The sequence below is a fragment of the Delphinus delphis genome, chromosome 6 (genome assembly GCF_949987515.2).
Source record: "Delphinus delphis chromosome 6, mDelDel1.2, whole genome shotgun sequence".
Lineage (NCBI taxonomy): Eukaryota > Metazoa > Chordata > Mammalia > Artiodactyla > Delphinidae > Delphinus > Delphinus delphis.
Genome location: NC_082688.1, coordinates 102,243,474 through 102,256,536, shown reverse-complemented (window position 1 = coordinate 102,256,536; position 13,063 = coordinate 102,243,474). Strand labels below are relative to the sequence as shown.

At 41.9% G+C, this 13,063-nt stretch overlaps 2 protein-coding genes across 11 annotated transcripts in view; one reads left to right on the top strand and one right to left on the bottom strand.

The window, feature by feature from the left end:
* Nucleotides 1–573, bottom strand: part of CDCA2 (cell division cycle associated 2) — a 49,900-nt gene extending 49,327 nt beyond the window's left edge. For 7 of the 8 annotated variants that reach the window (XM_060013577.1, XM_060013579.1, XM_060013582.1 and 4 more), the window contains exon 1: nt 425–573. The gene's annotated coding sequence lies outside the window, so the exon portion shown is untranslated. Of the gene's footprint in view, nt 1–209; nt 364–424 lie in introns of those variants that run through there. The other variant, XM_060013580.1, reaches the window with a different exon arrangement.
* Nucleotides 574–1,573: 1,000 nt separating this feature from the next.
* Nucleotides 1,574–13,063, top strand: part of KCTD9 (potassium channel tetramerization domain containing 9) — a 61,109-nt gene continuing 49,619 nt past the window's right edge. Inside the window, exons 1-2 of one of the 3 annotated variants that reach the window (XM_060015185.1) lie at nt 1,574–1,666; nt 12,216–12,337. In XM_060015185.1, the coding sequence (XP_059871168.1) occupies nt 1,619–1,666; nt 12,216–12,337 (170 nt within the window). In that variant the 5' untranslated portion in view covers nt 1,574–1,618. Of the gene's footprint in view, nt 1,667–11,319; nt 11,339–12,215; nt 12,338–13,063 lie in introns of those variants that run through there. The other 2 variants (XM_060015186.1, XM_060015187.1) reach the window with 2 other exon arrangements.

Sequence of the window (13,063 nt, the reverse complement as noted above, 5' to 3'; positions counted from 1 at the left end):
AAAGAAAAAAGAAAAATAACCCCACCTCCAAAATTAATGTGATTTGATCGAGATCCTCTTTCAAGACTGAATTCTAATACAACCTATACTGGCACGAAAACGGATGACAAGAGACTACTTTTGGAGCTCAAATTAAAGAGAAATGGAGGAAACTGCTGCTCGGGATGAAACAAAGCAGATCCCATACAATAAAGCCAAGGCTTTCCAACCTTAGCGAACATCAGAATCATCCAGGCACCCTGTTGGAGAAGCGGTTTTGCGGATTCCCAGAAATTCTAATTCAGGAGGTCTGGCTGGGCCCCAGAAATCTGCATTTTAAAAAGCAGGCGGGTGATCCAGTAGAACACACTTCTGAGAAACACGTCGAAGAAACAGCTCTGCGCCACTACTGTCTCGGAACTCCCAACCAGGCCGCTTGCCTTACCTCCCTCGGGTTTATTTTGAACACTCCGCCGATGAGTGTCGTGGCTGTCCTGCCTTCTAGACTTCGGCTCTCTGGTCCTGATGGGCTCGCTCGAGAAAGTAACTGTCGGCCGCCAAGCCAGCCGCGGGGGGCTACCTGGTCCCCGGCCGCCGACCCCCAGACCCCACAGCCGGCGTTACCTATACCCTCCCCTCCGCCCGGCCGCGGCCCGCCGCCCGATTCAAATCGCCGGCCCCGCCTCCTCGGCGTCCCGGCGTTACTCTGAGAATCTCTACGCCCACGCCACTCGCACGTGTGCGCGCGCGCACCGAACTCTCCCAGACCTCTACCTCGCCTTCCCAGGAACAGGAGTGGCTTCGTGGGCTCCGAGAAACACCACCGCTAGCCGCAGTTGACACACTGTCCAGAGAGCTCCACTACTGACCTGCGTCCCCGGGAACTATTTTCCGTGAGAGCCTCGCGGAGGAATTATCTAGTTAGCCGTTTGGTTCCGTCCCCGGCCTTTCGATTGGATGCTGCGAACTTCGAAAAGAATCATTGAACCAATCCTGACAGAACGACGGGCTGGCTCTTACCCAATCAGCCAGTCCCGACCGCAGCCGTTTCCTCGGTGGGTTGAGCGAGTGGGAGGGGTTAAAGTTGGGAGGCTCTGACTGGTTGTGGATCTCTTCCAGCGCTCTGCCTCTTCCCTCAAGCCCCGCCTCCGTATGCAGATGAGCTCTACCTGGTGTTGGCTATGCGCCTGCTCAGTAACGCTTTGAGCCGCCGTTCGGCTCCAGGTTCAGCTCTGATTGGCTGATAACCCTTCCCCGTCGGCTACACTGCAGCCTCTCTTCCCTCCTTCCACCTGGGCTGGGTTAGCTAGAGCCCACCCAGTGCAGGGCGATGATTGGCTGAATTTTGGCCGGCGCTGCCCGCTGATTGGCGGAGCTTAGAGTCAGTCTGGGAGAGGTGGGGGAAGGGCCCCAGGCTGACTGAGGAGCCCAGGGGCGGGGTGGGAAGGAGGACCCGCCAACCTTGGGGTGTGGGTAGGAGAGTGCGTGCCTGTGTGTGTGTGTCTGTAAGGGAAGGAAGGTGGCGAAGGGAGGAGAGTCCGAGTGGGTGGAGGGAGGGGAAGGGCGGGAAAAGAAAAAGGTGGGAGGAGAGCCAGGTGGGAGGGTGGCGACTCACTCAGGACCCAGTGGGGGCAGCGCGATGAGGCGGGTGACCCTGTTCCTTAACGGCAGCCCCAAGAATGGAAAGGTAAGGGGGTCGGGAGGAGGCGAGGCGGGCCCGGCTGCTGGGGGCGAGGGCAGCGGAGTGCGGAGCGGGCGCACAGGGCTGAGGGCTGAAGTTGGGGAGAGGGGCTGGGAGCGGGGAGGTGGGCGTGCGCCGGGGTGGGGGGCGTCCAGGAGGAGGCGAACGTCGGGTCCCCGCGGCCTCCTCCCCACCCCCGGAATCCCTAGCCCGAGCCTGCCCTTGGACTCCCCAGCTGCTCTGGGGACCAGCGCGCAGGTCAACTTGTGCTCAGTCGTTCCCAAGTCCAGGTGTGGGTCCTGGAGAACAGAGGTCTCGGAGGGCGTGGGGGGGCCGCTGTCACCTGATGCTTCTATTCCTCTTCCCACTTCCCCCAAGACCCCGCTGCCCCCCACCCCTGGCTACAGAAGGCGCCGGTTCCCACCTTCGTGCTGAGTAATGGTCTGCTCCGGAAAGTGGCCGTAACGACTAAGGCGTGTAAGGTTGATCAGGTGAAAAGAATTTCAACTCTTTCTCTCCGTGGATGAGTAAAACACTCTCCCATCCTAGGGCCAATAGACAGATGGAAAATTGGTGACATTTTCTTGATGGTCCCCCTCCCTCCCCCACTTTAGGAGCCCCAAGCCCCGCCGCCGTCAAACTTTTGTACTCGCTTTAGTCTTTCGCCGTATTTTAGTTCCGTAGAGGACTAGGACAATAGACCAAAATGGATTGATTGGACATTGCTCTTTGCTGTGTTAGGCCTTTGTTGAGTGTGTGGTGCTAAATATTTTTCCAACGCTGGAGTAAGCCAACATGAATCCTGTTCCTTCTCAGCCTCTTGCCCCACCCATGAAAGTTCGGCTTCTTTGGAAAATTTGACTGTTTAAGGCAGACGTTTATGGTGTGGCTAAATGACGTTTAGAAATAATTAAGCCTTGTGAGTCTGAGATGAAGATAGATTGGGCTCCCTGTTTCATTAGCCAGAATGGTTTGTTTCCTGCATCTTTCGGAAACATTGCACATTTTTAAATAGCGTAATTGTGCCACGGTTTAAAAAAATGGCTTTCCAGCTACTGTGCAGTTTTGAGTGAACGTGCTGTAAAAATTTGAACCGCACTGTAGTGTGTTGACTATAATGTTGCGTTCTTCTGGTTTTAGAGATTTAATACTCATATAAAAACAGAACTGGCATAATAAATTCAAGTTCTTGAATTTTCATAAATGCTGCCTCAAAATAGGCTTCCCAAGATTCACATTATTTCTGACCCTTTTTAACTTTTTCTGTACCTGTTTTGTCTGTTGATTACTACTCATAATCTAAAACATATATTGTTACGGGAAGAAAGATTTAGTAGATCCAAACTTACAATTGCAGTACGTTCTCAAAAACAGATCTCTCATTGACCCTTTTATTTAACATCTCTGCTGTGTTATTCCTGGAAGACAACATGTTTAGACCCAGCCATAAATATTTAACTATTTCTTCTTGAAACTACTGAATTTTGTTCTTGTCAAAAGTTGGCTGGCTTAGTCTTGCCATATTTTTAATAAGGTGGCTTTTTTCTGAAAGCTACTTACTTTTGACTAGGTTAGGTTTTTTGTTTTGTTTTTTTTGCGGTACGCGGGCCTCTCGCTGTTGTGGCCTGCCCCGTTGCGGAGCACAGGCTCCAGACGCGCAGGCTCAGTGGCCATGGCTCACGGGCCCAGCCGCTCCGCGGCATGTGGGATCTTCCCGGACCGGGGCACGAACCCGTGTCCCCTGCATCGGCAGGCGGACTCCCAACCACTGCACCACCAGGGAAGCCCTAGGTTAGGTTTTTGGATTTGATTTTATTTGCTTTAAAAATATTTTGCTAGAGAATTGGAAAAAACTCAAATAGTTAAATGTGTTTATGTTACAAAGATTATAAAATCCCAAACTAGAGAATACCAGTATGATTCAATATTAAAAATAAGTCATGCCATAATCCTTGCTACTTAACTGGAAAACATTCTGTGCCAAACTTGTCAGTGTTTCCTCTCCTCTCCCTTAAGCTGATTAAAAAAATAATATTATAATTACTCTTATTTGACCAAAGAGAGCAGAATAATACGTAACATGTATTTTCTGTATAAATAGTGACTGTATTTCGTCAGAGTTGGCATGATCTTGACATGATTTTTCATGGAGCTGAAACAAAGCACTACAAGGAGATAGAGTTTGGTTTCCTATCCACCGGTTGGAATGTCTGTGTCACTTTCATCATCTCCTTGTTTACCTAGCCTCTGTTTTTGTTTCCTGGCCATAAGAGTAATACCTGTCTTTTTCAAATAAGTTTCCCTCCTTTAAAGCTTGTTCAGTGGTTGCCAGCCTGGGCCGTGAAGCTTGGGGTTAGGAAGACACAGAGTCACAGCAGGGGACTACATCATAGACTTTTGACTTTTCTGTGCACTGAGTAAACATAAGTGTGACTACTAAATGTTTTGAAGAGGGGGCTGTGCCTTCTCTAAAACAGTGCTTTCCAGAGTGAGAGGGTCCACCACAGGGGGCGTGCAAGTGGATCCAGTAGAGTTTAAGAATAAATATTACACCTTTTATTTATATCTTTTACTTAAAGATATAAAATTATATTAAGACTTGGTTTGTCCAATCTGGAAAGACACAGGTGCTTTTTTTTTTCTTTTTTCTTGCGGTACGCGGGCCTCTCACTGTTGTGGCCTCTCCCGTTGCGGAGCACAGGCTCCGGATGCGCAGGCTCAGCGGCCATGGCTCACGGGCCCAGCCGCTCCGCAGCTTGTGGGATCTTCCCGGACCGGGGCATGAACCCGTGTCCCCTGCATCGGCAGGCGGACTCCCAGCCACTGCGCCACCAGGGAAGCCCGACACAGGTGCTTTTAATGACTGAGAATGTCAGCTGGTCTCAGGTCTTCTGAAAGGAGGCCGGACGTTCACATGGGAAAAGCTGACAGTCGCTTCTTCACCGGTTGGTTCCCTTTTGCATATTGTTATATGGTGAAGCTTACATGTGCCAGGTTAAGATGTGTATTATACCGTTTTCACTAAATTAACCCTCACCAAAATGCCAAGTGGCTTGACAAGATTCCTTCAAATAAGATGCAGATCAAAGACAAAACTAACTAGGCAAACACAAGTAAGCCATGAGAAATGGCAGGGCTGCCACTTCTAATATAAACTCTCAGATTAAAAACAAAAAACAGGGACTTCCGTGGTGGCGCAAAGGGGTTAAGAATCCGCCTGCCAATGCAGGGACACGGGTTCGAGCCCTGGTCGGGGAAGATCCCACATGCCACGGAGCAACTAAGCCCGTGCGCCACAACTACTGAGCCCACGCGCCTAGAGCCCGTGCTCCACAACAAGAGAAGCCACCGCAATGAGAAGCCCGTGCTCGCTGCAACTAGAGGAAGCCTGCACACAGCAACCAAGACCCAACACAACTCAATAAATAAATAAATAAACCTTTATAAATAAAAATGCCAATCTTTAAAAAAAAAACACAAACAAAAAACAGTGAATTTATAGATCGGAGAAGAGGGCAAAAAGTGCCAAATTTTAAAGAAGACTATTTGAAGTCCAATTTAATAACTGCTATTAACAGTAAATTGCTCCCCAAGTGTATATCGTTCTTTGAGATATTAGCCAATAATAGGATGAGGTCATCTCAATTAGCAAGATATTTCAAAGTACTTTCCAGCACACAAAGACAGTTTCGGATTTTTTTTTTCTTTTTCTTTTAATGTATAAAGTCAACCTTGAATTTGGCAGGAGTTCACTAAGCTTAATGATAAATATTTACGGGATTTTTACTGGTTTACTCATCGTCTTGAGTCAGTAAAAGTCCTCTTATCATTTGGGAAATTACATTCTTCCTGACAGTGGTATATTCTTTATAAATAAGTAAATAAGTATACAAATGTTTGAGGCCATGCCCAAAAACGTTTTACTTAAGGGGTACATAGTGAAAAACATTTGAAGGCCATATTTCTAAAAAAAACGGGATCTTTACATTTTCGTTTGTTTAAGTTGTTCCAGAAGAGTCGGGTTTGAACCTTTTCATCCTCTCTCCATATGCCTCAGAATTCCCGTTGTTCTCCTTTTAACATTCTGTGTAATAGTTGGCATCGAGGAATATGAAATGAGAACTTAGATCTCTGGATGTAGTGAGTGGCTTTTGAGCAACCCGATGTAAATTCAAAGTTTCTGTACATCTTGGACATAAGTTGCTTTTTTTTAAATTGAGAATATTCAATAATGTGCTGTGCCAGTTTTAGACCTTTTGTATACCTTATTCATTCATTCAGTCAACACTTAAGACTGAGTTCCGTCTTTGAGGAGGAACCATGCCAGGCACTGCAGATATAGTGGGATATGAAATAGATCTTAATTCTGTACTGATGTTTACAGTCTTGGTCCCAGACCTGTTTTCTTCTGGCTTTGATATTAGGTCAGAAATGTGTTGTTGGTATTAACAGAGTTTCCAGAGTTGAATTCATTGTGTTGAGTTGAAGAAAGGTGAAAATCTATGTAAAGCTTTGTCTATTGAAATCTAAACATTAATAAGAAACTTGCTCTTCAAGTTTAAACGTTTTTAAAATGTATTTGATACATATAAAAGAATACAATAAAGAATATTAATATGCATAAAATTAAAAGGAAAATAATATAATGAATATCAGTAAACTTACCACACAGCTCAAGAAATAGCATATTATCAAAACTTAATGTGTTTGTCTACTTTCCTATATCCCATGAAGGCAGCCAATTTCATGAATTCTTTTTCAGTAAATAGTTTTGCCACGTATGTATGTATAAGTAAACTATATGTTTTGTCAGCTTTGGGATATATCATATCCTAAATTGGTATCCCATTGTACATAGTCTTTTTGTTTTTGTTTTTGCGGCACGCGGGCCTCTCACTGTTGTGGCCTCTCCCGTTGCGGAGCACAGGCTCCAGATGTACAGGCTCAGCAGCCATGGCTCACGGGCCCAGCTGCTCCGCAGCATGTGGGATCTTCCCAGACCGGGGCACGAACCCGTGTCCCCTGCATCGGCAGGCAGACTCTCAACCACTGCGCCACCAGGGAAGCCCTACATAGTCTTTTTGGACATGAGTTTTTCATTCAGTATAATATTTCTAAGATTTCATCTATATTGTCCCACATACTGATAGTTTAGTCATTTTCACTGCTTTATAATAATTATACAAAGTATATACAAATACTATCACAGTTTATCCATTCTCCTGTCAGTGGACAGTTGGGTTGTTTATTTTCTTTATATTTTGCCATGAAATTGACAGTGCTGCCACGAGTATTACTGTATATCCTGGTGCACACACGTGCAAGCATCTTTCTAGGGCAGTGGTTTGCAAACTTTAGCATGTGTTGGAATCACCTGGAGGAATTGAGCAACTATTGCTGGGCCTCATTCCCCAGAGCTTTAGATTCACTAGGTCTGGGGTGAGGCTAGGAGTTTGAATTTCTAATCTACTTCCAGGTGATCCTAATGGTGCTGGTCTAGAGACCTCACTTTTGAGAACCACTGCTCTAGGATATATATGGAAGTTGTAATTATTGGGTATTAAGGTATGTGAATGTTTAATTTTTTAAAATAATGGCAAATTGTTTTTGAAAGTCATTGTGGTAATTTATATCTCACCAGCATTGCATAAACCCTCTCATTGATATATATCCTCTTCAACATTTGCTGTTGTCAGACTTTAAAATTTTTAAATATTTTAACATTTGTCTTCTTGATGTAGTCATCTTTTTTAGGAATAAAATGTTAATTTTTGAAATGTATAAACTAAAAGTGTAGGCAGAGTAAATAGATTCTACATTTAGTTATTGTGATTGGTGGGTCGGTTGGGTAAATTGGCCTGCATAAATTCAATGATTATTTATTGATTGTGTATTATATAATAGTTATGGTGGGCATTTTAAAAAAACATGTTTTAAATACATGTGCAGGTTTTAGTTTTTAAATTTGAATAACATAGATTACAATTTGTTTTCAGTGTTTAAAGACAGATTAAAACTTCATTAAACTGATATGTCCTGGTAGGCACAGTGTACCATTTACTTTCCCAATTGGTGGATAGCTTTCACTTGTCGTGGGATCTGAAATTTAGAAAGAATTAAGTTAAATAGTAGTATAACATAGTGGCCATAAACTTTATTTATTTATTTTTTTGGCCATAAACTTTAATAGACATGCTTCTCAGTTTATTCCATAGAATGCTTCCATTCTAAGTATAGTGCTTAGGTTATTAAAATGGATAATCACAGTGGCATGGAAACTTCAAGTCCACACTAGGAAGTAGAACACACGTGAAGCAAATAGCCATTGTAAGCGTGATCATTTTATAAATGCTTGGCCTCTCTGAGGACTAAAGTCAGCTTAGTAAATAACGGTTAGAGCTCACATCCATGATATACAAGATTTCCAATGTTGCTTTTTCCCAGCAGAGTTGATATATAATGAAGGGTGGTACATGTGCCAGTCTGTTTGAGACTTTCTCACAAACTTAAAATCTTTTAAAGTATATCACATTTTAAAATCTGATATTCTCATTGAGATTTAAAATATTATGTCTGCAGTCTTATTTGTGAGTTATTTGTTAGTATGCTCAAGAGAGTCAGCTAAAGTGATCTTGTTGAAAACATGCTAAAAATGCCTTTCAAATGAAAAACAAGTATGTTGGCCCAACTTAAGGTAAATTTTCAGCTTTTCAATGCTATAAGATTCTTTGCAGTAATTTCAGTGCTGTTTTCTCTAATTGATGGCCCTTTGGTTATTTCATTTAAAGAAAATTGTCCATTACCAGATTACTTGTCAACTGCTAAAATAATTCTTATTTGTAAATCTAGTATCTAGAGCTATGGAAACCCTAAGTTAAAACTTTCTTCCTTTATTGCATAACTAATAGAAGTTCATTGTAACAAATCTGGAGGACAAAACAAAAACTCATAAGTGAACCTTAATTCTATCCAAAGATAGCCACTTTCCATACTCATATGAACTATATGAATATCACTTTAGAATAGCATTTCTACTGTGTACTTTGTTTTTTAACTTAATGTCAGTGGAAAAGACAAATATAACTGACTCACACACAGAAAAGGCATGTCCTCGTTCAACACTCTGAAAGCAATGAAAATTTCATCTGACATTCAAGAAACATTTATCAGAGACCTGCTATAAACCAGACACTGTGACACTTAAGAGGATCCTTTTTAAACTGGCTGCAGTTCTTTTCTGGATGTTAGAGATTTGGGTAGTACAAGGATGTACTTCATTGCTGCTCATCAGCATTACAAGGGATTATTGGTTACCTAAATTCACTGAATAACCACTTTTTACAAATTAAAAATTTATTATTAAACCTTTACAGTCTAGATAGGAAGTCAGGTTAGAAAATATTTGAGGTAATGATAAATTGTGTTCAATACTATGTGAGGGCTTATTTAAGTGATAATAAAATAAATATGAACTCAATTTGTATCTAGAATGTGCTCCTTAGTATTGCAGCCTACAAGGAAACACCTGTTGTACTTTGATTGCCCTGAAATTGCCAAACTGTGTGATGTGTGGCTTTGTTTTTGTTTTTAATCTTACAATCAAATTTGACTTCAATGGGGAGAAAAGAAAGATGGTAACTACTCAACCTTCCATACAAAACAACAGGGTTTGAGTTGGACTCTACCACTTGGTTACTGTGAATTGCTATGACATGGTCAAGCCTAACAGTTAAAATAGTTGTTTCCTTGTTCCTGACTTTCTTCTGCTCTTTGAAGCAGCAGTGTCCAATAGAACGCTCTGTGAGGAAGGAAATAACTCCATATCTGCGCTGTGTAATATGGTAACCACTAGCCATTGTGGCTGTTGAGCAGTTCATACATGACTGTTGTAACTGATGAACTGACTTATTTTAATTAATAGCAATACATTAAAACTTAAATAGCCTCTTGTAGCTAGTGGCTTCTAAATTGGACAGTGTGGCTTTCGAACATGGCAGGTGGCCTGTATTTTCACTAGGAAACAACTGACCCACAGGAAAAATCAAGTCAATCGAATGGAAGTAGAGAACAATTTAATTTGATGTATTTTTTAATTTTTTGTGGTACGCGGGCCTCTCACTGTTGTGGCCTCTCCCGTTGCGGAGCACAGGCTCCAGACGCGCAGGCTCAGCGGCCATGGCTCACGGGCCCAGCCGCTCCACAGCATGTAGGATCTTCCCGGACCGGGGCACGAACCCGTGTCCCCTGCATCGGCAGGCGGACTCTCAACCACTGCGCCACCAGGGAAGCCCAAAGTGATGTATTTTTGAAAAATAAGTTAGGTAAAGTGGTATGCTCTAATATTTAAATTCAGGAGCATAATATAGAGAGATACATAGAATTTCCAACCATTTTATGATGCTTGAGGGAGAGAAGTGAAAGGAAATGGGGTGGAGAAAGTTAATGTTAGGGCAAGGAGCTGATAATGTCAGGCGAAAGAAAACCATGTGAAGCTATACAAGAAGCAAAGAGCCAAGCGACTGACCAAAGCAAATGCAAAACACCTTTTACAGTCTGGGAACCGTGAGGGGAGAGTAAGAAGATCCTCCTTTCTAACAACAGCATTCTTGTCATAGTTGCTATTATACTAAGAATTTTCTAAATCTTTCTCCTCTGGAACTCGTATCTGCAATAATGGTTAGAATTCCAGGCTCTGTTACAAAGGTGAAAAATGGTAGGAAATACGGGGGACACGTGTTCTTCAAGCTTCCGTCATTTATGTCAGTGTCTGCTGGGTGTAAGACACTCTGCCAGGTGCTTTGTGCTGTTATCTTTTTTATCATATGGTAAAATATACACAACATAAAAGTTACCCTTTTAGCCATTTTAAGTGTACATTTCGTTGGCATTAAGTACATTCATGTGTGTAACCTCACCACTTTTCATTTCCAAAACTTTTTCATCATCCCAAACAGGAACTCTGTACTCATTAGGCAGTAATTCTCCATTACCCCTTCTGCCCCATAACCTCCTTTCTTCTACTTTCTTTTTTTTTTTTTACATCTTTATTGGAGTATAATTGCTTTACAATGGTGTGTTAGTTTCTGCTTTATAACAAAGTGAATAGTGAATCAGTTATACTTCTACTTTCTATCTCTATGAATTTGCCTGTTCTAAGTACCTCATACAAGTGGAATCCCATGATATTTGTCCTTTTTTATGTCTGGCTAATTTCACTTAGCATAATGTTTTCAAGATTCATGCATGTTGTAGCGTGTATCAGAATCGTATTCCTTTTTAGAGCTGAATGATATTCCATTGTATGGATATGCCACATTTTGTTTATCCATTCAGACGTTTATGAGCACTTGGGTTGTGCATTATCTTTAATAATCCACGTAGTTCCCTTTAAACTCTGCTTGCCTACCCCTCTTCCCCAAAATGCCCCAGCTTGCAACACTTCTCATAGGTCATGATCCAAGAGAAAAGAGTTGGAATCTCTGTACTCTGCGGTAGAAACACTACACACTCCTATTGGCAAACAACTCGCTCCACCCTTGACTGTTCATTTACTTAACGAAAAATTCACTGTCTGCTGTACTCCAGTGACCAGTGAACAAAGGACTAGCCCCGGTTCCATTTCATATGGCACCTTTATCCAGTATCCTGTGGGAAGTCAGCTGGCTGCTCATGCTTCAGGTTCATCTCCTCACCCTCTTTTTTATTCATAATTTTCAGAGATCTGACTGATAATGATACAACTATACACAGTTACAGTTATGGCTGGAGCAAAGAATTCACTACATGTACAGAGTCTCTACCCCCTACCTAAGCAACTGCATGTATGTTGCACAAGTGTCAGACTGCCTGATTTAAAGCAGGACGGAGCAATTCATTGTAACCCAGGTCTACGCTGTACTTAGAATGTTAGCCAAAATCTGGCTTTTATACAGTATATAAATAGTTATTGAAGTTAAATGAGGTGGGAAGTCGTTAACTGTTCATATGGTCATTGACATGGTAAATGTTATAATAAACAGTAAATTTTTCCTGTTTAAAAAAGTAAACCATTCCTGTAAAAAAGGAATAATGTAAAAGCAACATCTTAAAGACTTAATAGGTCTCAGGCACTTTGGGAAGCTCTTATCATGCATTAACTCACTTCATCCTTGTGACGACCTTCTGATACAGGTGTAACTGTTCTCCTCATTGCCAGTTAGAGCCACAGAAGCATAAAGAGGTGAAATAATTTGTCTTGAGCGGACAGCTAGAAAATGCCAGAATCTAAAGTCAAGTGCGGGTCTCTTTTGTATCAGAACTGGAGCACTGTTTAACATACTGTAAGATTGTAGTTTGTTTTTAGCAACGATTTCTCTAGTCTTGGATTTCAGCAGTGTTAGGCACTAAGTAAATATTTCAGTCATAAAAGAAAAAGAGAAACTTTTAAGAACCTCTCAAAATCTCTTTTTATATGATAATCTGATTTTTTAGACCTGTTTATAGTATGGTGGTTTTTAATTTGTGAGTGACGAAATTGATTACGTAAGTTGTTCAAATTAATCTGGTGTGTTTACAGGTGGTCGCTGTATATGGAACTTTATCTGATTTGCTTTCTGTGGCCAGCAATAAACTCGGCATAAAAGCCACCAGTGTGTATAATGGGAAAGGTGGACTGATTGATGATATTGCTTTGATCAGGTAACCTTCACCTTTTTATAAGCCATCTACAGTGTGCCCTCAGCTTCTTGGTGCTATGCTGTTTCCCTTAAGCAGTATTTAATCACTGTTAAGAATGCAGAATTTTGGCAAACGATTGCCTAGAATTTGCTCTTTGGAATTTAAGTAATTTGCACTTATGATGCATTGATCAGATAGAAAACCCTGAATACATTCCAATATACTCATAGTCTTTCTGCAGAGTTCACATATGGCTATGAGGAATCTCTATGTTACTAGAAACGGATCTAATAAGACACGAATTTTTAATACTAGAAACTTAATTGATCTCTTTTATATGCTACTGCTTATTGTTCAGTTCATTTCCTAAGAATGCTTTGAATTTTATAAGCGTTTACAGAGACCTGCTTTGGTGAAAACTTGCTAAATAAGATAGCATTTTAACTAGAGTTAACTCACCAGTGATCCACCACAGTAGTGGTTTTGGTTTGTTTGTTTGTTTGGGGTTTTGTTTTTTTAAGTATGCCAGGCATATTTTAAAACCAATGTCCAGTTCACCTCATTCCATCCTCTTGGGATCATAGAATTTTGGAGCAGGAGGGGGCTCAAAGAAGATGGAATGGGAACACAAACTAAGTACTGACTCTGTGCCAGTTAAGTTGTATTTGCTTTGCCCAAGTTACCTCATTTAATCGGCAAAGCATGGACTTTTTATTTATTTTTTTGGCTGCAAGGCATGTCGGATCT